General features: G+C 39.1%; 1 protein-coding gene across 4 annotated transcripts in view; it reads left to right on the top strand.

The window, feature by feature from the left end:
- Positions 1-22,256, top strand: part of PLCG2 (phospholipase C gamma 2) — a 55,712-nt gene that overhangs the window by 17,726 nt on the left and 15,730 nt on the right. For all 4 annotated transcript variants that reach the window (XM_039721391.1, XM_039721392.1, XM_039721394.1 and 1 more), the window contains 19 exons: positions 1,173-1,266; positions 2,415-2,462; positions 4,857-4,941; positions 5,701-5,784; positions 7,128-7,171; positions 8,293-8,365; positions 9,242-9,343; positions 9,497-9,615; positions 10,493-10,578; positions 11,485-11,605; positions 12,645-12,813; positions 14,624-14,728; positions 14,952-15,041; positions 15,590-15,768; positions 16,149-16,349; positions 17,606-17,725; positions 18,778-18,958; positions 20,156-20,224; positions 21,354-21,463. In XM_039721391.1, the coding sequence (XP_039577325.1) occupies positions 1,173-1,266; positions 2,415-2,462; positions 4,857-4,941; positions 5,701-5,784; positions 7,128-7,171; positions 8,293-8,365; positions 9,242-9,343; positions 9,497-9,615; positions 10,493-10,578; positions 11,485-11,605; positions 12,645-12,813; positions 14,624-14,728; positions 14,952-15,041; positions 15,590-15,768; positions 16,149-16,349; positions 17,606-17,725; positions 18,778-18,958; positions 20,156-20,224; positions 21,354-21,463 (2,080 nt within the window). The remainder of the gene's footprint in view (positions 1-1,172; positions 1,267-2,414; positions 2,463-4,856; positions 4,942-5,700; positions 5,785-7,127; positions 7,172-8,292; positions 8,366-9,241; positions 9,344-9,496; positions 9,616-10,492; positions 10,579-11,484; positions 11,606-12,644; positions 12,814-14,623; positions 14,729-14,951; positions 15,042-15,589; positions 15,769-16,148; positions 16,350-17,605; positions 17,726-18,777; positions 18,959-20,155; positions 20,225-21,353; positions 21,464-22,256) is intronic.

Genomic DNA, 22,256 nt, shown 5'->3' with positions numbered 1-22,256 from the left:
GGCAGAATTGTCTTGGGAGAAGAATTGGTTTGGCAGTGGTAGTGGGTGTTCTTTCCAAAATTGTAACAAATTGAAAAACATTTCAATGGGGAGCTGAGGCTGGGCTCCAGCTTCATCCTTGGGGGATAAAGCATTGTTTGAAAGTATGTTTAAATAAAATGTAATCTTCACCTTTTGAGAAACTTGTTTGCTTTGAAGGCTGATAAAAGATTTCAGCTCCTGAGTGAAAATAATTTTTCAGAGCTGGTTTAATTGAAGAATGCCTTCATGCAATTTCAGAGCCAGCCTGCTAAATCAAATGGGCTTTGCCCACCTGAGGGCTGTAAAGATCACATCTCATGCAAGGTTATTGCAGCTTAGCTGGTATTTCCTAGGGAAAGCTGTGCCCAGCAAGCAGTTCCTCATCTTCCTTCTGCTGGGCTGAAGAATTACCAAATGCAGTTATGATAAATGATGAGGACTCTTCTGGTTTGAAAAATAGAAAGGCAAACTAAATTTTAAACAAAACAAAGCAGTGATATACTAATTTGTAGGGCAGGGAGGAAGATGTACCTGCCTTCTAGCTAGGCCACATAAGGAATTTTAGACCTTTTTTTGACTTGTATTAAAATGTTTTATATCTGCTACACCAATTTTGTACATTGCTCCCTTTCTGTTTGTCCTGCCAAAATTTAGTCTGGAACAATGTGTTGAGAGGCATGGATAAGATAAATAGGTGATTATGTCAAAAGCCTACTGGCTTTTGTTGTAGGTTGCTGGGAATATAATGAACCAGCTTTATGCTATAGCAGTACTGAGGTCTTTTGCCTGTGTCCTTCAGGTTGCTCTGATCTGGGTCCTGGGCTTTTGCCACTGTGGAGGCAGAAGATAAGAGAATTAATTTTGATTGTGTTACCACAGGAGCTCAGCAGTAGTTTTATATTGCTTTTGCTGAAATATTTAAACTTTCCTGCTCTGATAAAAGTCTTCTAAAAGCAGGTATTTTTTGTCAGAGCTTACCTGCCCCCAGATTTATGCTGTTTTTTATTGGCTTTATTTGTAGCAACATAAAGTTATGCAATGAGATTTATCAAAGAGGAAGGTTATCAGCAGCTTTGTATACTAAGGTTTATCTAAACAAGTTCTGTCTTGGTTTTGTTTTGGTGTTTAACATAGCATATTATTTTTTTCAGCTGATTCTAAAGATGATACTGATAAATGGTTGTGTGGCTTGAATATCTTGTATCAAGAGGTCATGAGTGCTCCCACACCTGCAATCACAGAGAGGTACGTGGGTATATTTTCACTTTGTGAGACTGGGGATTGAAACAGGAAAATCTGAATGAAATTTTTAAGGTGCAACAAGGGGTGCTTGCCAATTACACTAAGAACACTTTTCAGTTAATGTAGGTCATTGAAACCTCATATGGAAATTCTCAATGTCTATTTTGCTGCATAGGTGCTCTGGAGTCACACTCTGCTTCATACACTAATGTGAACTTGCACTTCACCTTGTTCTGTGCACACAAAACAAAATCTCTTCATGAGGTCACAAGAGCAGCTGGTGTTTGTGTGTTGGCTTCTTGGAAAATTCAAAAGTCAGCCATAGGAAGGTGAAGCTGCACCTCTGTCCTTTAGAGGATGTTGTGTGTGAAACTGCTCAGGCTCAGACTGCCAGTTCTGTGGACAGGTTTCAGTAATATCTCTATACCCATTGCTTTCCATCGCTGCTGGCATTTTTGTTTGTGGCCACTGCTGTTAGTGCAGATATTCTCTGCCCCTGCTTGTTCCCTGATCAAACTGTGGCTTTGACACTGGTGTTGTCAAACAAGAGTAATTCCTGTTGAGTCTCAAGATCAGCTTAGCAGTGCTTTCATCTTTTAGATCAAAATTGTGTATGTATTTATTTACTATTGGTGCAACTAAAAGTATTTTACTGTGCATCTAAACCTGACATGCACTGTAATGAGGATTTTCTTTAAAATTCCTTAAAACCCTCTCACTTTCCTCTAGTTTTTAATTTTTATGCATCTAGCAGATATTTGAGCCAAAAGCTCAAAGATAAATCTGGCACAAATCATTGACTTTATGGAGTTACTCCAGTTTAGGTTAGCTGAAGTTTTGGCTCACTTTATCCTCTTACTTTTTTATAGCTTCTGGTTACTCATTCTTTTCTGTTCTGCCCACCCTTCCCCTTCCTGTCTTGTTTATGTGACTTTAAAATGTAGCAAAGCACATATTTACAGATGTGGTTAAAAAAACTGGCTGGATGCTTGAATGCTGCAAAAACTGGTAATGTTTTTACTTTGCTAAAAGACATGAATCTTAAGAACTTTAAGTATTTCTATTGAGTTTTGTCTATAGATTTTGAAATTTCATTGGCTATATATTCTTTATAATTCTTAGATTTATTTTTTTTCTCCCTTTTCTACAAGCTGGCTGAGAAAGCAGATTTATTCTGTTGATCAAACCAGAAAAAATAGGTAAGAAGCTATTTTTTCAGATGTTTTTAATGAATTTTTGTTGCAGATTCTATGGAATGAAAAGAATAAAGAATTCATTGTCCAAAATGTGGAGTATGAGATCCCTGAAAATGGTATTTGCCCTTGCTTTAGCAATTTGAGTTTTGCCTTTTATTAACACAGTGTGTTCATAGCATTCCCTCAGGTTTTTGTACATGGTATAATGAGGAAACAAATGATTGGCAACTAAGTGTTTTAAATTTTAGCCCAGAATTACTTTGCCAGAAAGAGCAAAGTGTTATTTTAGAGACTGAGCTCGGCTGGCAGCTGCCTGGCCATGAGCTTTTCTCTGCCTTGTATTTGAACAGACCAAAGGCGAAGAATCACCTCTGACCTGGTGCTTCTCAAGTGAAAGAAGTGTCAGGGGTTCTAGCTCCCAGTGTGATGTGTGGCTTCATGTGTCTGGGTTTCAGTAATTCCTTTCAGGTCCATATGTGATGTGGCTTTGTAGCTTTTACACGCAAAGGAGACTTTAAAAAAAAAAAAAATTCAGCTGCACACCTGACCTCAGAGTTTCCAGAAATCATATGACACCGAGAAGAATGTTAACTTTTTCTCCCTTCTCTATTATCATTTCACCATGATTTTTCTCTTTGTCTGGAACATGCATTTTATTATTAAGTACAAATCAGTGTAGAAAAGCTCCTGCTTTTCTTGTTGTGTACACCTTTTCCCAAAAGCAAACTGCAATGAGGAGTTTCATTGTGTGGCTGAGGCCGTGGTATTGCAGGAAATCACACCTTTGTGCAGACAGCCTGTGGCCCTGTGCAGGCTGAGCTGAGAGCCCATTTCAGAGCTGGCCACAATCCCATCCTTTACTGGATATTGACTTGTACCCCCTGATGCATTTTCAGAACTAACCCTGCAGTGGGGGTGTGTTGTTGGGGTTCACAAAGCAAAAGCAAATATTAGGGTGGAGCAGCTGTGGCTGACAGTAGGTGTCTGCTGAAGAGGCTCCATTTGTTGCTTTAGGATTGTTTTATTGCTGCAGGGCAGCTTGGTTAGGACCAAGGAGACTTGCACTGTGGAGAGGGCAGCTTTTCCTTCTCTTCCTAGATTATTCATGCTTTTAGACAAATTCAGGATAGGAGTTGGGACTGAGGTCTGTTGTGTTCAGGGCTGTGTTTTTTAGGGAGGTTAATTGTAAAGGTTAGGCTACCAGGCAAGTCCTGTTCCACAGGTTGAATTTTTTTCCAGTGGTAATGAAGTCCCAGCTCTTTGTTTTCTCTTGCCCTTGTCTGGCCAGAGGAAATTGCTTGTCCTTGGTGTTTGGTGTACAAATGGAGTGCTCGTTCTTGCTCCTAATAGTGTTTTTTTTCCAGAGGTCTGGCGACGAGGAGGAAAGCCAGGAATTTCCTGAGTTCTAATCTGGCTTGGGCATGGATTTTGGCTTAGTTCCTTCTTGCTTTGCCTCCTTCCCTCTTGCACAATGGAGATGAGAATACCTTACAGGGTAGCTGCTGGCATGGACAATGTCGAATGGAAGTGTTACTTTCATCTACGTGCTAATTGATTTTCTTGCATTCAAGCAACTCGGTTCTGACCCTGTGTTTGCAGAGGTTTAATGGCTTCTGAATTGTCCTGTAGGTCAAGACACAGTCCCTCAGTCTTGTTTTGTTGGGTACTGTTGGTACTGCTTTAATATTTTGTGGGCTTCAGCAATAGGACCTACAGGTCTTGTACCTCTGCTCCCTTGACTTGCTGCCTTGTTGTTATCTAGGAAACTTTGGTTTTTGAAGTGTTGCTGGGATATCATTGGGCATTCTGAAACTCTGTGAAAAGAATCAGCAGGTCTGTGTAAATGGAACTGGAAGGGAATACCTGCTTGGGAGAGGAGAATGAGATCATGTTCAGATGTTGCAGAAGGGAAGAGTCTTGCTGCTGCAAATCAGCATTACCAGACTGAATAACATCTGGAGATAAAGGTTAAATTGTATTGAAAACTGGGGTGTTTTATTTTCTGTTTGTGCTCATCTGTTTGGTACAGCCTTTGCATGATGTTTTCTGTGTCTGTAATCCAGTTTCAGTGGAAGAAAGGCTGCAGTTCATCTGGCCATGTATAAACATCTACATTTGAGCTGATCATCTAGATCTGCTTAATTGCTGAGAGAGAAATACATATTTATGTAACATGATTCTTTTCCAAATTAATTGAAATGCCTGTTTCTCCATGTCTCCCTTGCTTAATTGTAGGTGTTAAGTTTATATAAGTTTACAGGTATGTGAGATGAACCATACACAAAATGTTTCAGTAGTCATATTTTTGTGTGGATAGAAAATACATGAGTAACTGACTAGACACAACACAACTGTGGTGATTTTGCTATCTTTTTTTTTCTCCTTTTTTTCCCCCAGTATCAGTCTTAGAGAGCTGAAAACTGTCCTTCCCCAAGTAAACTTCAAAGTGAGCAGCATGAAGTACTTGAAGGATAAATTTGCGGTAATTACCTGATTACTCAAATGTGTTTGGTATTATCTGATAAGTGTTGATGTTTCTTTTTAGGACACTTTCTTTTTTTTTGATTTATATCATGTATAGTTAAATAAATTTTACTGATTAATGTGTCAGCTTGGCTTTGCCTATATCTGAGGGTATAAGAAAATACAGACATAAATGTTCCTTCTTTTCATTGTGTGGGTGACCAAATCCAACATTGGGTTTTGAGCTCCAGTACTGAGCAAGTACACAGAAAAGTATTTTATCTTTCCCTTTCTTCTATATGAATTTCATCTTAATTTTTTTTCCAATGTGATCAAATAATAACCTCTTCTCTCCAACTAATGCCAATGTTAATAACTTTTGAAGGTCATTCCATTCCTACAGGAACCTTGAATATCCCCACCCTTTCCTGGTTTCCAACTCTCCACCCTTAAAGCAGACATTCTTGCTTCTGCTTGTTCAGCCAGCAATGACTAAATGAGGCCCTACTTCTCTCTTGGTCATGGAAATGGAGTGAGGGTGCAAAATGCAAGGCCAAAGATAGGGGTTAGGAGCACTATGTCATAAACCAACATCTGTTGTCTTGTCTGTATTCTTAAAAACATAAATAAATGTAAAAATCCAAGTGGTTATGAATAAATAAAGTTGGAGTAGAACAGAATGCGTTGGAGATTGCCAACTGGAGTAAGAGTAGTTCATTCACTGTGCAAGGGCAGTTCAGGGAATTCTGAATTCACTGTGTGCTGCTCTCTGTTGTAGGAAATAGGTGCTCACAAGGAAGAGCTTACTTTTGAGCAATTTCATTTGTTCTACAAGAAAATCATGTTTGAACAACAGAAATTGGTAAGCTTTTCATAAACAGTCTTCATACTGTTTGACTGCTGCATCAGAGTAGTGAGAGCAGGTTATCTTTTAGTTTGTTACTGATTTTCTTTTTTCCTTGTTCTTGTACCAGAAAAAGAGTGCTGTACTTGATGTGTAGGTAACAGTCACTATCAGCAGTTGGCCTAAGGAGATGAACAAGTCATTCATGTTGCTTCTTGTGTGTTGGTAGTAGAGATAGGCACAGACATTAGTGGGTTTTTAGAAGGAATTATTTTTGTGAATTTATTCAGGATGCTGAATGTCTTTTCATTAGGTTTGCCTAGTATTTTTTACTGGTAGAAGCAATTCCATATTCCAGATTACCAGCAGCAAGTCCATTACAGGACATGCATGAGACAGTCCTTGGGAGGCATAAATGCTGTGGAATTACATTTTAGCTAATTTAAGTGGGCAACTGCTTACTGCTGTTTCCTTGTATTTGCTGTACAGATTCATGAGGCTGGTGGAAACTGCATACTTTTAGTGATTCTGAAAGTTAGAAACCCTTTAAAACTGTGTGAAAACACATAATTTGAAATTACTTGCATGAATGTCTTTCTTCACTATGTGCTTATTGTGGATTCAACTTTAATTTTGCAGATGCTAAAGTAGAAGCTTTGATAGTCAGAGTCAATGCTGATTTTCTGGCAATACAGCTTGTGCTGTTTAAAAGTGATGCTGAAATCATGGTGAAGTGATAAAAACCCTAGATTAACTGGCAGGATTTTAGTTTTGGCCATGAAAGTCCTGTTAATTAGCTTGAGCAGAAAGCTGAAGAGTAAAACACACAGCAAGGAGCCTCTCTGACTTCTTTAAGCTCCTGTTATTGCCTTGTGTGAATCACTGCAAAGAAATTTCTCAATTTGCTTACAAGTGCTTTGGGTCACTTGATAAGTTTCCTGCAATCTCTAATGATGCTGTGCCAAGCTAGAAACAATTTAGGTTTTATATTCACTTGAATAAATGTGATGGATGATACTTAATTCCAGTTTTTCTGGGATATCAAACAGTAAAAGCTCCCCAGGAATTTGACTGCTTGTATAAGGTGCTTTATCAAAGCAAGTATTTTGTCTGAGAATTGTGCTCACATTGAAAGGCCTGAAGTGCAGCTGCCAGCCTTGGCAGTACGTTTTTTCATATGCATTTAATTAAAAATGTGTCTTGCCAACTTGTGAGCAACTTCTCTAGAGTAGACAGGCATTTATTTCCCTTTCCAAACCAATGGACATTATTAGATGGACTTAGATAGAAAAATGGATATTATTTTATTATTTATGGTTTTTTCCCCCTTTTTTATGTTTCTTTTGTTTGTTTGTTTTAAGATTCTTGATGAATTCAAAAAGGATTCCTCTGTTTTCATTCTTGGGTGAGAGTCTTCATTTGTATTATTTTTCTGCATTTTTGTATGGTTGTAGTGTTGCAGGATTGTTTTTATATTACCTCACTGTTTTTTTTAATTTTATTTTTTGTTCTAATATTTTAGTAAGTGAAAAGAAATCATCAATATTTTTGCATTCAGAATGTGGAAGTAAGTCCTGGTGATTGCTTTTTACTTTCTGACTGAAAAAATGGTATGGGCTGAAGTTGCCTGTCCTCCGATTTTATAAAGAGCTGAACAGAGCTGTAGAAGGACAATTTGATGCAGAAAGTTTTGCTTCAGTCTGGAGAGAGGTGTGGTGCACAGGCTTTGCCTAGACCTCAGCTGAATGCTGATAGTCATGGTTTCTGCATCTTCCACTTGATGGACTTGAAAGTTTAAGTAAAATGTGTACAGCATGAAGAAGATCCCAGGCATTGCTAACCCATTGATTGTGGATTAAACTGGTTTATCTTAGTTTTCAACATGACACTAACAGATTAAGGAAGTAACTGTAAAAGTTTGTTCTGAGTATACCAAGTATTTCCTTAGCTCTGGGTCATGTAATAATTAAACTGTGAGGCTGCTTAAAAGCACAGATTTGTAAGCACCTTCCTGGTACCAGGTGCTGCTGTGTTTGTGACTTACAGAAGGCACATCAGTGATATCCGTTTTCTTTGGTGCAGCTGCACCTTGCCCCCTTTTTCAGAAGATTTTGGTCTATCACAGTAGTTCATGTAACTATTACAAAGAAAGAATTACTTGTGAGGTAATGTGTGATAATAATTTACTCTGTGATAATTTAAAAGAAGCTTTTCCATGTGCCTCAACTAAACTTAGCAAAACCCTGGTCAAGTTAATGCAGCTCATTTGCTACAAAGCAGTGACTACAGATTTGGTGCTTTTCCCAATGATTCCTTCTCAAAAGTACATCAGGAATCCAGGAGGCTCAAAATACAGTAATTGGTAATACAAGCCTGCTGTAAATCCCATTGAAATTATGAAAGGTCTCTTGCTGATGGCAGTACCTTTATGCTGTAAAGCCAAGATACAAACCCATGTCATCTAATGTAACCTCTGATTAACCTCTCTTATTTCTTTAGCTTCACTTTCCCTTTCTTTTTTTAAAGAAATACTGACCGTCCAGATGCTTCTGCAGTTCACCTCCACGACTTCCAGAGATTCCTGCTACATGAGCAGCAGGTGGGAAGGTTACAGAAATACTGAACTCTTTTTCTTGGGGTTGTATCACAGAATTCTGTGCTCATTAAAAAGAAATGTGAAGAGTCATAGAATATGATTGATGCTACTGTAATACTTGGCCTTGGAAAGATTTCTCCTTTGTTGCCACTGAATTCCACAAGAACTATTATTTTTTTATCTATATAAAGCCTCTGAAGGTGCACCAGAGGACAAGAGGGAGGACAAAGTAAATAAGGTTTTAACAAGCCTCCACTTAGTCATGTAGATAAACAGAGAAGGTTACAAGAAAATGCTGTGTGCAGTCAGAGATGAATGCCTGGTCTGGTCACTGCTGTCACCAGAGGGGCACTGGGGTAATGCCTTGGCCATGGCCCCATTTTTGCAGCTCTCACATTGCTGCCTGCCTGCATTGCAGTCAAAGGTGATTTCCTATTGAATGGAGCCAGTTAGATGTCCCGTGCCAGCAAGCAGATAAGGATGAAGGCAGGGATTGGAACCGTGTTTTCATGGATTTCTGTAATGTGATTTATCACAGACTCCATGTGAAAAAATGGTACAGTATTTGCTAGGCACTGCTGAGCTCCAGGTTTGCAAATGTGATTGAAAAGTGAGACCTACACTTCCTGTGTAAGCTTGCTACTTTCTTTTTCTCCCAATTTCACTGTTTTCAAAGGATGTTTTCTAAGGCACTTAGAAATGAGAGAGATTATAGTTAAGGCATGTCCAAGGAGGCCAGCTTTTTTCTCCCTGTTAATGCACATAGGTACTTACATAGTGTGTCTCTCTGGAGATCTCTCTGTTCCTTGTTTGATTTTTGTACTGAATAACACCACTTCTAAAGTTTTTTTTTTTTTACTGTATTGCAATTATCTGAAGGAATCTTGGGCACAGGATCTCAATAAAGTCCGAGAACGAATGACAAAGTTTATTGATGACACTATGAGAGAAACTGCTGAACCTTTCCTCTTTGTTGATGAGGTGAGATAATGGTGCTTTGTAGTAGTGCTCATAGACTTCTTTCACTGAATTTTCACTGGGTGGCAGGACCTGTAGTCCCCTCTTGCTGCATTGCTGGGTTTGTTTTATTCTCATAGGGTAAAAATGTTTAAATTCAGTCTCTTTGTATTGTAGTTCCTCGCTTACCTATTTGCAAAAGAAAACAGTATTTGGGATGAGAAATATGATTCAATAGATGTGCAGGACATGAATAATCCTTTGTCCCACTACTGGATTTCCTCCTCTCATAACACGTAAGTTACCAAAAGTCCCGTTGTCTATCCCAGGTCAAAGAAATGTAGGAATGTGAGAGAGACAGTAAATTATGTCAGAAATGTGCTGTGTGGATGTGTGAAACCTTCCTACAGTGTGGTCTAAATGTGGCAAATGGAGTTTCTGTGACTCTTTTTTCCCCTTCTCGTAAGATCTTACAGGTTTTATGATATAACTCAACTTCCAGAAAACCCAAGCCTTGGTAAAAAATATAAAGTATTGACTTGAAACTGTTCTGAAAGCCTCTCTGCTTTCAAAAATTTAAGTTACTGGAGGGACCTCCTTTTTTTCCAAGCAGCAACAGCCTCACTGTTCTCATGTCAGAATTCATTAATTGTCAAAGTATGTGATGATGAGTTTGAACTGTCTTCAAATGAAGGGGATTTACTTATCTGGGACTTTTCTGGCAGTGTAAAGAGAGGAAGGAGAGATTAACAAATAGAACAATGCAGGGAATGCAATGAAGTGGATATGGATATAGCATACACCTGTATTTTGATATTACTCTAAATACCTTCCACATCCCTCCCACATGCTCATGCATGAGCATGATGAGGTTTAGGTGGGTTTCTAAGCTCATGATTTGCTCTCTAGAAGGATGTCAGGGTTGGTTGCTGTTTAGATTGAGCATTTAACCTGCTGTAATTTGGTCTGTTCAAAAACCTGGTACATCAGGCTCAGCAAAGTTTGGTTCTTCCATCAGAATTAGCAAAACCAAAACAAACCAACAACAAAACAACAACCAAAAAAAATCAACATACATTGTCCATAACAGGAGGCAAAATGTCACCCAGTGAGTGACTGAGAACTGGTTGCAATCAACTGCCTGTCTTTTTTAACATTTTTTTTCCTCCTTAGATACCTGACAGGAGACCAGCTTCGCAGTGAATCCTCCACAGAGGCTTACATCAGGTGCCTCAGGATGGGATGTCGATGTATTGAGTGTGAGTAAAGAGCTTGTGGAGTGGTTTGTAACATTTGGTCTGTACAAGTAGTTTCCGCTGTTTACCAAGAAAGAAAAAAGAACTGAAATCAAGAACTGCTTGCTTTCTGAATTTGAAGTTAGTCATATAAAAATCACTGATTCCTAAATTGTTTTTCTTATGTCTCACCAATGCTTCATTCACTTCCTCTGATTCTTTTTCCCAGGCAGTTTTAAGAGAGTCTTCCTAAATCTCCTCTCACTTTACACCAAACATTCAATCCTGAATACATATGAAAGTTTAGGATTTAAGCTGAAGTACTTGAATAGCATAGATAGTTTATTTACCTTCATTGTAATACAGACAAGCCCAAGGCACAGAGATTTTTATGATGTTGTGCCTTTTGTCATCCTGTTTAACTTGCTTGTAAATCAGTTAATGTCTTTGTTCTCCAGCAACTGTGTATGTGTCTGCAGCTCTGTACTTGTGTTCCTTACTGAGAATTTTCACTTCAATTTCATGTTGTTTATTTGACTAATGTGAAATGTATCTCAAATTAGAGTTTCAGGGTTGAAACAAACAAAAGACAGAAGCTCTCAGCTTGTCACTTGTTGGAGTGTATTTATCCCTAGAAAATTACTGTAAACTAGTAGATTGACACTATAGTTGCCTGAATCTCTTATTTCCAGATTCCCACACAATAATGCTTTGGGAACATTTTGTAATGTATTTTATTTGTCTTGCTCTTACTTAAGTAAAGTCAGTTTCCTCTGTGAGAGAATAAATTCATCTGATGGAATGCTTTATTAGAATATTAGTTTCTGTTAATCAGTATACAGAACACTGGAGTTTTGGATATATTCTTCTTACCAAGTCATTTACAGAGCTACCTGGTCTCTTACTTTTCCCACTGCTTATGTTTCCTAGTGGATTGCTGGGATGGTCCTGATGGGAAACCCATCATTTACCATGGATGGACACGGACAACAAAGATCAAATTTGATGACGTAGTGCAAGCAATCAAAGACCATGCCTTTGTTACATCTGAGTAAGCTTTATTTTGCCTGTTAGACCTTTCTGAACTTAATTTCTCTGTAATATAGAGCAAAAAGTAATCAGAGAATAATGGATTCCAGTAGCCTTCCTTATTGCCACATGTGGGTCTTTAGTAGATGCTGTTTTGAGAGTCCCAGTGCATAACCATTTGTTGCTAAGGAAGATAGTGAGTACCCTAAAGTGGTTTCCAGCTCCTTTTCTGGGTCTTCTTTTATTAAGTTGCAAGTGGAACTTCCAATGCTTAATAGTATGTCTTAAATCTTGCAAAAAAATTACCAAAATGGTACAATTGACAAATAAGTCTGTCACATGGTGTTTCTGTTGTAGGGAAGGTCTTAGCTGAGAAGATACAGAACTCATAGCATGTCTCTCATGAACTGGTAACATCAGTTTAGATCTGCATCACTGCCCTTCTTTAACTTGTGCTGAGATGTCCTTGACATGAGAAATATTACCCAATGACTGGGGAAGAAATCAAGCTGTCAGTGTCCTGTTTTTCCATGTTACCACTTGGACACAGAGAGGCAATATTTTCCCATGTGGCTCAATATCTGCACGGGAACTTTGTGTTAGTGACAACCATAACATGGTTGCACTATGGTTTCAGACTCTTCTCAGAGTACATGTGAAGGAAGACAGACATGATTTTGAGGAGAGGAGAAACAAATTTTCATATAATAGTGCTTTAGCAGCACAACTGCGCCCAAAAAGCTTGGAGAGGATCTTTGTCCTTGCAGTTATTCAAATCTTGGCTGGATAAAGTTCTGAACAATCTGCTCTGACCTAGGAATTGGGCCTTCCCAAAAAGGGGTTTGGATTAGATGGGCCTGCACAGGTCCCTTCTGACCTTGGCAGCTCTGTGATTGCACATCTGTTATTATTTGTTGTGTCTGTATCTTCCTTTTGTCTTCCTTGTTTCCTTTGAATATTTTTCTCTTATCTGGGGGCTGAGGGAGAGTGTTATCTTCCTTGCCTTGCCAGCTGTAGCAAAAAGAAATTGTCTTCATTCACCTTGGTTTTGTCCCCCAAAGGTACCCAGTGATTCTGTCAATTGAGGAGCACTGCAGTGTGGAGCAGCAGCGACACATGGCCAAAGTGTTCAAGGAGGTGTTTGGGGATCAGCTTTTGATGAAGCCTGTTGAAGCCAGTGCAGATCAGCTCCCATCACCAACCCAGCTGAAAGAAAAAATCATCATCAAGGTATGATGCTGGGAGATAAAATAGGATAAAATAGAAGAATAAGAGCAGGGGCCTGAAATACTGTTCCGACTTCACAGATTAGTTTCAAGAAACCCCTTTCTTGAAGTGTTTACTGGTTACATTTGGCAGTAATGTACAGTGTTCTGTAAAACTCTGTATTAAAGTGCTTCCTCTTGGTTTCCTTTGCAGTAAGTGTTGGCAGTTCAAGTGCCAGATCAAACGTCAGCTCTTTTCTAAAGGTCTTCCACCTCCTGAAATGTCACTGCTAAATTTCAGCAAGGGTTCACTGCTGCAGATGTTCATCACAGACATTTTACACCATGTGGCCTGCTTAAAAATGATAGAAGTATGTTCTTGAATAGGAAGATAGATCAGTATTTTTTTTTCAAAGGTTTAACTTTCGTTCAAGTGAAACCCAAAGCTCTTGCGGCTGCACACTGAAGTTGTAAGGATTTCACAAATTGATGAGTGTTGGCTAACTCAGTGTGATTTAAATATGCAGTTTAGTGAGCCACTTGTGAAACACAGAGGCACTGCTCTGAGAAGGCAATCTCTGTTAGTCTGGGACCTTGGGGGCAGTGCAGGTGTTTTATGAGCTCTGATGTGCAACAACAACACAACCAAAAGATTTCTCAGATTGAAACTGTGGTAGAACTTTTCAAATGGCAAAATTTGGTGAAGAATCTCAGGGCTGCTTGTGATCTCTGTAGTAAAATAATTACTTTTGTCCGTGCTTCTGTTTTCTTGGTCTTGTAACAGTATTGCATCCTATGTATTAGACATCTGAATAGAAGAAATAAAGGTAGATTGGTATAAGAATATGCTTTTGAATGTAAGATTGGAAAAAACAGCCCCACTATAAGGTAGAAAACTTCTGTGCTTAAGTTTTTGGGGATTTTTTTTGTTCTTTCTACACTGTCTGTTGTTTCCGTGCAGAGCAGAGAGGGGACTTGCAATAGGCAGATGATTAATAATAATGTGACAGATCTGACTTAAAGGGAATTACAAACTATTATGAGTGTGCACAAGAGAACATCCATATCACTCTGTGCTGTCTAAAAGAGCACTGATGAGTCTTTAAATAGATCAGCACCTGCCAGTGCTGGTTGTGTTGTTTGGCTTTTGTTTGGAAAATGTTTTCAGTAAACAGTCAGAGGCAACACCTACTTCACTGGCCTGTGAGATTTTTCAGATAGGCCTGTCAAACTGAAATCAGCCAAGAGTAGGCTGTGCAGAACTGAACGTGGTTGAGGCCTGATATGAGATGATTAATCCCATCATTAACTGCAGTTAAGTAATTGATGCTGCTTGTGGCCCCTTGAGACACTTCTGTGAACTCTCTAAAGAAGGTAGAACTTGACCCCTTTTTTCATAAGGGATTTCCCTTGTGCTCATTTTTCTCGTAAAAAATGAATTCCTCATTCATTTTCATTCCTTAGCTTTTCCTTTTGTTTTGAGTTTTGTTCCTTATGTGCTACTTTCTGTAGAAGGATTCCTGTTTATCCTTATTTCTTGGTATGTGTCACTTCATGTTTTCTGTTCTCCAAAGAATGGGGAGATCTTATCAAACTACTTGTTTCTTCAGTGTTTCAATGATACCTCTGCTATTTTTTAAACTTTTATTAATGGGATCTAAATTTTAAAGTTCCAGTCCTATTATTCCTTGTGGAACAGCTGCTGTTATGTTAATGAGAGAAGGTGGCTGTGCAATGGAGGGAGATACTTCCAGTAATTCTGAATGTGCTGAAAGACTGTGACCGATTTTATGTGTGATTATCTCTGAGTGTATGAATGTTGGGTTTTTTTTAAGCACAAAAAACTGGGGCCGAAGGGAGACATAGATGTGAACTTGGAAGAAAAGAAAGAAGAAAAGAAGCAACAAGGAGAACTTTACATGTGGGACACAATAGAACAGGTATTATTTCTATGACATCTGTTACAGGTTGTTAATCAGTTCCATAATACTGAAAATTAACATGAATTTCCCTAATATTTATGTGAGTAACATTGTAAGTTGAACAGGTATAGAGGAGGGGAAGAAAGTATTTTTTTTTTAATTGTTGCACCCTGTTTTGAGATTGTGGTTAAGAGTGATGAGTTTCCCTCTGTTAATGGTTTTAATATCTCCCAACTTTCAGAAATGGACCCGGCACTACTGCGCTATTGCTGATGAAAAGCTTTCATTCAGTGATGATATAGAACAGAGTGCTGATGAAGATTCATCCAAGGTGATGGCTGTGGTTTATTGTTTAAGCATGTTCTTTTTATTACTTCAGATTTTTTCAATGTCTACAGATGTGTATTTTTTATCCTGATGAAATTTTAGAGATTCTGTGTTAGATAACAAATGTGGGGATAAAAAAAAAACTATAAAAGGGTCTTTGCCAAGGTCAACTCTAGTTAACCTTATTTTTAATAAAATAACTTTTTTCCTTGATTAGTGGAGGACTTGCAAGGAGGAGTAAGGACAATGAAATATAACTTCAGTACTTCTATGCCAATGCTGATCTGTCAAAGGACTAAGTCTTTTAAGTATTACTGCTATTCTCAAACTAAGCAGAATGAACTAATGTGTGTTGTGTTATTAGCATGTTACTTGGCTGCCGTGGATGGTAAAGCAGGCTAATTATAAAGGTGATTGGCTGGAGAGCTCAGGTCCAGGAAGAACTGAAACCCTGAAATAGTAGATGGTTGTATATAACCAATAGCAAATACTTAGTTTCAAAGTCATAAGTCATAGAAATGTGCTATAAAAAATTCTTTTTTTTTGGTCTAGGAGGTGAAACGAACTGAACTGCACTTAAAAGAGAAATGGTTCCATGGGAAAATGAAAGGGGGGAGAACAACTGCTGAGAAACTGCTCCAGGAATATTGTGCTGAAATGGGTGGCAAGGATGGGACATTCCTGGTCAGGGAAAGTGAAGCTTTCCCTGATGACTACACCTTGTCATTCTGGTACGGTCATTGTCATACAAATTTAATGGGAGTTTGTTTGGCTGGGTTTGGTGTTTTCTTTTTTCTTCTGGTTGGAATATTATGAGGAGTAGTGTCAGATGGATTTTGAGCCTGGAGAGGTGTCAGACCAAATTATGCAGAGTAAGTTTATGCCGTGTTTTAAACTACTGTCAGTTGAAAATTACTGGTTTTGGTCCTGTAACCTCCCTTGTCAGAATGTTTGTTGCCTGTTACTTTGGCTGTTTTATGAGATTACACAGCTTTCTTGCCTCTTCACAAGCTCCCCAAGTCATTGACCAGGAATGGGTGGGGAAATGCTTTGAAAAGAGAAAATCTGTTGCAAACCCTGTATTTCCCTTATGCCCCCTCTACTCCTGCAGGAGGTCAGGCAGAGTCCAGCACTGCCGGATCCGTTCCACCAGTGATGGGGACAATGTGAAATACTACCTGACAGACAACCTCACCTTTGACAGCATCTATGATCTCATCCAACACTACAAGGAGAACCACCTGCGATGTGCTGAGTTTGAGCTGCGCCTCACTGATGCTGTGCCCAACCCCTGCCCTCACAAGACCAAAGAGTATGTACAGAAGCCAATGCTCTCATGTCAGTGTCCTTGCCTTGCTTTAGGTGGGATTTTTGCATAGAAAACTCCCTGGATTCAGGACCACAGTTAGTGTTGCCTGTCCCTGGAAATTTGAGGAATAGGCTTCCTGAAAGATGCTTTGGGAGAACGATGGCTTTGTGAGAACCTGGTACAACAAAGAGTGGTCACTGGGAGAGCAAATTTCCTAGCAGCAACTGGAAGATCAGTGAGAACTAATGCTGTGGAAATGTGCCAGTTCTTCCTTTGTCTGTGCAGTGTTTTACAACACCCAGTGGGTTGGGTTGGATGTTTAGTAGTTGGCTGTGGTTTGGCAACCAACTGGTCATGGCCTGTGCCATCTGGAGGCTTTGTTCCTGGGGCAGTGAGCCCAAACAGCTACATTTGCCTAACCCCACCCTCCTCATCCTGTCAGAGCTGGTTAGGCTGACTTCACCCCATGTGATAGGAGCTAAGCATGGTGTGTATTTCCAGCTGGTAATTGTCTGCCATGGATCCTGGGCAGAGCTTGCTCTTGTTTTTTGGCAGAACGTTGTTATTGCTGCCCTTTATTTTGTTTTCTATGCAGTGGGCAAAAGTAAATCTTTGCATGTAAAATACTAATCAGTGACTTTAAAATTCTTTTTTTTTTGCCCCTCTGGGATCTGGGAGTCACTGACCACTCACAGATGACTTTGGAGGCCACTGAGAGGGGAAGGAGAATTTAAGGGTTAAACTTTCCTGCCTTTATAAGCTGGAGATACACTGCTGCTATTAGTGGCCACAGCTTCACTGAAGTCACATTGGATCCAAGACAGGTCCATCACTATGGTGGAAGATAAAGTCAAGCTCTGAATAAAAATACAAATCCCTGGAGTCTTTCTTTTGTCTGTATTTAGGCTTTATCTTAAATCTACTCTGTCAAAATGGAATAAATACTGAAAGCCGAATGGCAGACTGAAAGCAGGATGCACTGCCTTTGTTTCAGGAACAAATGCAGATTTATGTTTTATGATTTCAGACAGACAAGATGTTCTGATATATCCTTGATGCTTTAATCCAAAATAAACTGCTGTCTTACAATGTTTTGTAATAAACTGCTGTCATAGGTGCCAAGGTGGGGAAAATGTAATGCATAATTTTTCTTAGAATGTTTGAAACTCTGTTGTTAATAACGCTGTCTGTTATTTTCCAAAAATGACATTTGACAAGCCTTGTAATGCTTTGCCCATTCTGGCTTTTCACTGTTGCAGCTGGTACTACAACAACTTGAGTCGGGGTGAGGCAGAAGACATGCTCATGCGAATTCCTCGGGATGGAGCCTTTCTCATTAGAAAGAGAGATGAACCTGATTCTTTTGCCATGACATTCAGGTAAGAAAAGACAGATAGGACTACCTTGCCTAGCAGCTCAACAATATTCTGGTTTTTCTTTTTAAAATAGTAATGGTCTTTTTAGAGTCATGCATTTCTTGCTTTCAAACTTTGAATAATTAGTGTGGTTAATTTGTGCAGCAGGTCCATGTATGAGTGTGTGCAAGAGTTAATTTGTGACTGGCCTGAACCTTTATGCTTTTATAAAGATTGTTTGAGCACCAGCTGTCCCCTTCCTCCCATACAGAACTATGGGTGACCCTTCTTTCATTCCCTGACACTCCTTGCTAAAGAGTTTTGTTTAGAAGTTTCCTTCAAAACTGCAGTACAGGTGCAGGTTCATCAATGATCCTATGTCCTTATCCCCTAGAAATCCTGACCTGTCATAAAACTGAAATGTCAAAGTGAAATTGTTGGCTCCCCTTGCCAGGGGAAATAGTTTTGAACAATTTTGTGGTTCTTGTAAAAGCATTAATGAAATATATAGAATTGTGATGTTCTGCATCATGCCTTCAGATCAAACTGTGCTTCTCTGAAAATACGTAGGTTAGCAAAACATAAAGTTGCTTACTTACATGCCTTATTGTGTATTGAAGTTGTCCAAAATTCCCCAGTCTCCTGTGTACTTCGGGGTACAACAACAACTTTCTGCTGTTACTAAGGTAGACATTGAAATAACCGGAGCTGCAGCATCTCAGTAAAACCATTTCACACCAGGGAAAACAAGGAGTACGAAAACTTCAGCACCTTGAAAAGGATGTAGGGGTCTTTTTGGATGGGATGGTTGTCTATGGATGGTTTTACTGCCTTTATCAGTGCAAACACAAGCCTCGTGTTGAAGCACAAGGGATATTTATTTTTCTTTAAAAACTGATTTCCGTAACTATATAAATAATTATAATAACCATGATAATTGAATACAAGAGGCTTTGTTAGAGAGAGAATTCATTTCCCACGACGAAGGTGCACAAAGCAGCCGTGGTGCAGTTCAGAGCCCTGCTGCTCTGCCTGTGAGCACTGACACCTTTCCCAGCTGTGCCCTTGTTCCGCAGGGCGGAGGGGAAGGTGAAGCACTTCCGAATCCAGCAGGAGGGGCGGCACTTCGTGCTGGGCACCTCGGCCTACTTTGAGAGCTTGGTGGAGCTGGTGACCTACTACGAGAAGCACCCGCTGTACAGGAAGATGAAACTGCGCTACCCCGTGACAGAGGAGCTGCTGGAGCGCTACAGCACGGTGCTGGGATGGACTGGGATGGACTGGGATGGGCTGGGATGGGCTCTGGCTCTGGTACAGGATCTCTTGGGGAGGTTAAGCAGGTCACTTTATGTGAAATTGAGATGGCTATACTGACTCTCTCACAAAGGTGTGAAGAACACCTTCATCTTTGGTTAAAAGCCAACTCTTGCCTTCCACATGATTTTATTAGACAAGCCCCACTGTGTACTGGGAGTCGTTGCACTACTAAAATGGGTTTTTGATAATAGCATTGCCCTGTCTTCTATTGCTGAAGTGGGCAATAGTGATCTTAAAATGATCATGGAGATGCTAATAGTTAAGTGCTTCAGAAAAAATGAAATATTCTGCTGTGCCCCTCACTCTGGACATTTCAGTGTCCCTTTGTGGTAAAAGGTATCTCAGAAAGGTCACTCTGAGATAAGCATGAGGAAATCTCCCCAGGAGACTTGTCTCTAGCCATTGACTAAACAAGGAGCCTGGATAATTAACTGAGGATAAAGGGCTATTTTCTGGATGGATGTGTTTCATTTTGAGGGAGCTTTGCTTTGGAAAGCCTGAGGTGCTGTCTTCACTTTTCAAGTATATGTCTTTTAGAAGCTGTAGGAAACTACATCTGGCAGGTCTGCAGAAATCAAAATCTGGGGATTTTGTTTTTTCTGGGGAGATTAAAAGAGACTAAAAAGATTTTAGACCTCAGGATTTTTTTATAATGTTGCCTATAGCAAAGGTTCTGTATCTTAGGACTGGGTTCAGATGGAATCACAAGGAGAGGATAAAATGAAAAAAATGACTCTGTATATTGTTGTAGAGTTATCTAATAATGAAACCAATACTGGTACTAAAGTACTGTAACACAGAAATAATAAGTGCAGGTATTTCTTTTCTGGTTGCACATAGAAAAGTACAATCAAAAAACCTTTTGACTGATTAAGAGATTCCTTTGTGAGGTATTGCTGTTTCACTAGGTTTTACTGTTCATTAAACTGAGGCATAGATAGATTAAATAACACACTCATCTTCAGTTATGTTCAACTCTAGAAGTTAGCAAAACAGAAGTGACTGGTTTCCCTCCTCTTCTGTTGGCCTGTGTGCTGTCAAAAAGGTGGTTTCAGAAATAAATGTTCAATAAACATGAAGTGCTTTTATAACTTTCTGATTCCTGAACCTTGATTATTTTTTCTTCCTTGTTTTTAGGAAAAAGATATTAATTCCCTCTATGAAGTCAAGATGTATGTGGAGCCCAGTGAAATCACCCCCACAGTGGTATGCTTTAAGAGAGATATTCACACTTACTATAGACTTCTGAAAATTAGACTTGTTGGTTTCCTGTTGGCAGAAATAAAAAGAATTGAAAGCATCAGGCTGCTTGGTTTAGGGGGGATTGGACAACAGAAATTTAAAGGGTGTGACTTTTTTCTAGCTTCTTGTTAAAATTTGTACCCACACATTTTCTTGTGTGCAAATCCTTTAGTGATTCATTCAGACTGGGAATTTGGGCACTTTCTGCTCTTGGGTCTGTGGAGATGATTTGGTTTGTGGGTCCCCAAATTAAATACCTGTGAGAGCGTTCAGTTTGAGAAGGCCACATCTTCATGGAAAGAAAGTACAACATGAAAATTTCTGTGTTTGTGGGGGTCTGTGCACTCTTGTTCCATTAGCAGACATGATCTGCATGCACAAGTAATGCAGAGTTTATTTACATCCTTTCTCTAAAAATTTCGAGCCTTTGGCCTATTAATGAGTCATTAGCATTTTTATCCTTTATATACTGTTTTAAAAAAAAGTGTCCCAGCAAACATTACTTACCTGTAATTTTTGCTAGTACCTGCTTACTTGTAAATTGTCATGAAAATCACCTACTTGTAAATTTTGTAACTTTTTTTTCATTTTAGTCTTTTTTACCAGTGAATTTGCATTGCTGCTGAAGCATTTGGATAGGAGTAAATTCAAGATAAAGGTTTAGCTCATCCTGCTGAAACTTTGTCTTCGTAAAGGAAGCAGGATTGCTGATGGGGTTTTGAAGTGGAGGTTTTGTAGGCACCTAAACCTGAAAACTCCAACGTGTTATAAAAATAGAGGATTTATATTTCACTCTGGTTTTTTAAAAATTTTTGGTTTAATGTTTTCTGCCTAATTATGTTGCAGCACCCAAGAAAGATTTTATTTTTTTATTTTTCTCTTTTTTCCAAGCTGATACTTGAAGAGTACCAAAGTAGCATCACTTACTTCCACCAATAGATGTCACTCGGGAACTTCAGTATTTTGTTTTCTAAGCTTCATAACAACAACAAAAAAATCCCATCTGCCCTATTTTTTTTGTTTTAAGATTGCATTATTGATTATTTTATGACCTGTCCCCTCAGATGACCCCTTTGCTCTGTTTCTCTTAAAGCCTCAGAGAACAGTGAAAGCCTTGTATGACTACAGAGCCAAAAGGAGTGATGAATTGAGCTTCTCTCGAGGAGCTTTAATTCATAATGTCACAAAGGAAACTGGAGGCTGGTAAGGACAAAGATTCCTCCTGGGAGGGCTTCTGGTGACTTACTAGATGGAGGAAAAAATGAGCTTTGAGTAATAGTTTTTAAAAACTGCCTGTTGTCTGATTGCTGCTTATTAACTGTGCCCTTATAAATCTTTATGCCAGTGTATTTAAAAAAACCCAACAAAACAAACCCAAACACAAAATCCCCTCATCTTCAATTCTCCTTTCATGTCGTTTTCATTTTTCTATCCCACAGCAATAACCTCAGCCTGCAGAACCCTCATAGTCTGGTATATCCCCTATTTTTCCCATAATACATCCATCCTTCCTGAACATTTGTGTGTTCTGGGAAGTTATTGCAATCACTGCTCTTCTTCTGTCCTTGCTCTGCTAAGCATTTCTCAGGAATCAAACCCACTTTTTTTAGTGCTCTGTACAGTCTCCTTTCATAACAGGTTTTCTTTTTTAGCTGGCTTGTAAATTGCTTGGAAAGCTTGGGAATCTAATGTTTCCCTGTAGTTTCTACAGGGTAATCAACCACATAATAGTACTTTTAGTACTGGAGGGGGAAAAAGCCTCTTAAGTCATTAATTGCAGTTTACAATAACTGTAATCCCTCTGAAATCATCTGTTACTACAGTTAATGATCACTTTGTTAGAGCTCTTAGCTACTTCATCATTTATATTTTTGGTGATAGGCAGCTAGACAATCTACTTTGGGGTACTAATGACCAGTTTCTTGGGGATTATTGCTTCATTAATGGCCTTTTGGAGCACTTTAACTTTTTTTTTCATTCTCTCTACTTGTCTGTT

The sequence above is a fragment of the Passer montanus genome, unplaced genomic scaffold (assembly GCF_014805655.1).
Source record: "Passer montanus isolate IOZ18808 unplaced genomic scaffold, ASM1480565v1 scaffold45, whole genome shotgun sequence".
NCBI classification, from domain to species: domain Eukaryota; kingdom Metazoa; phylum Chordata; class Aves; order Passeriformes; family Passeridae; genus Passer; species Passer montanus.
The sequence above is the reverse complement of the archived record's forward strand: the minus strand, read 5'-3'. Positions and strand labels throughout refer to the sequence as shown.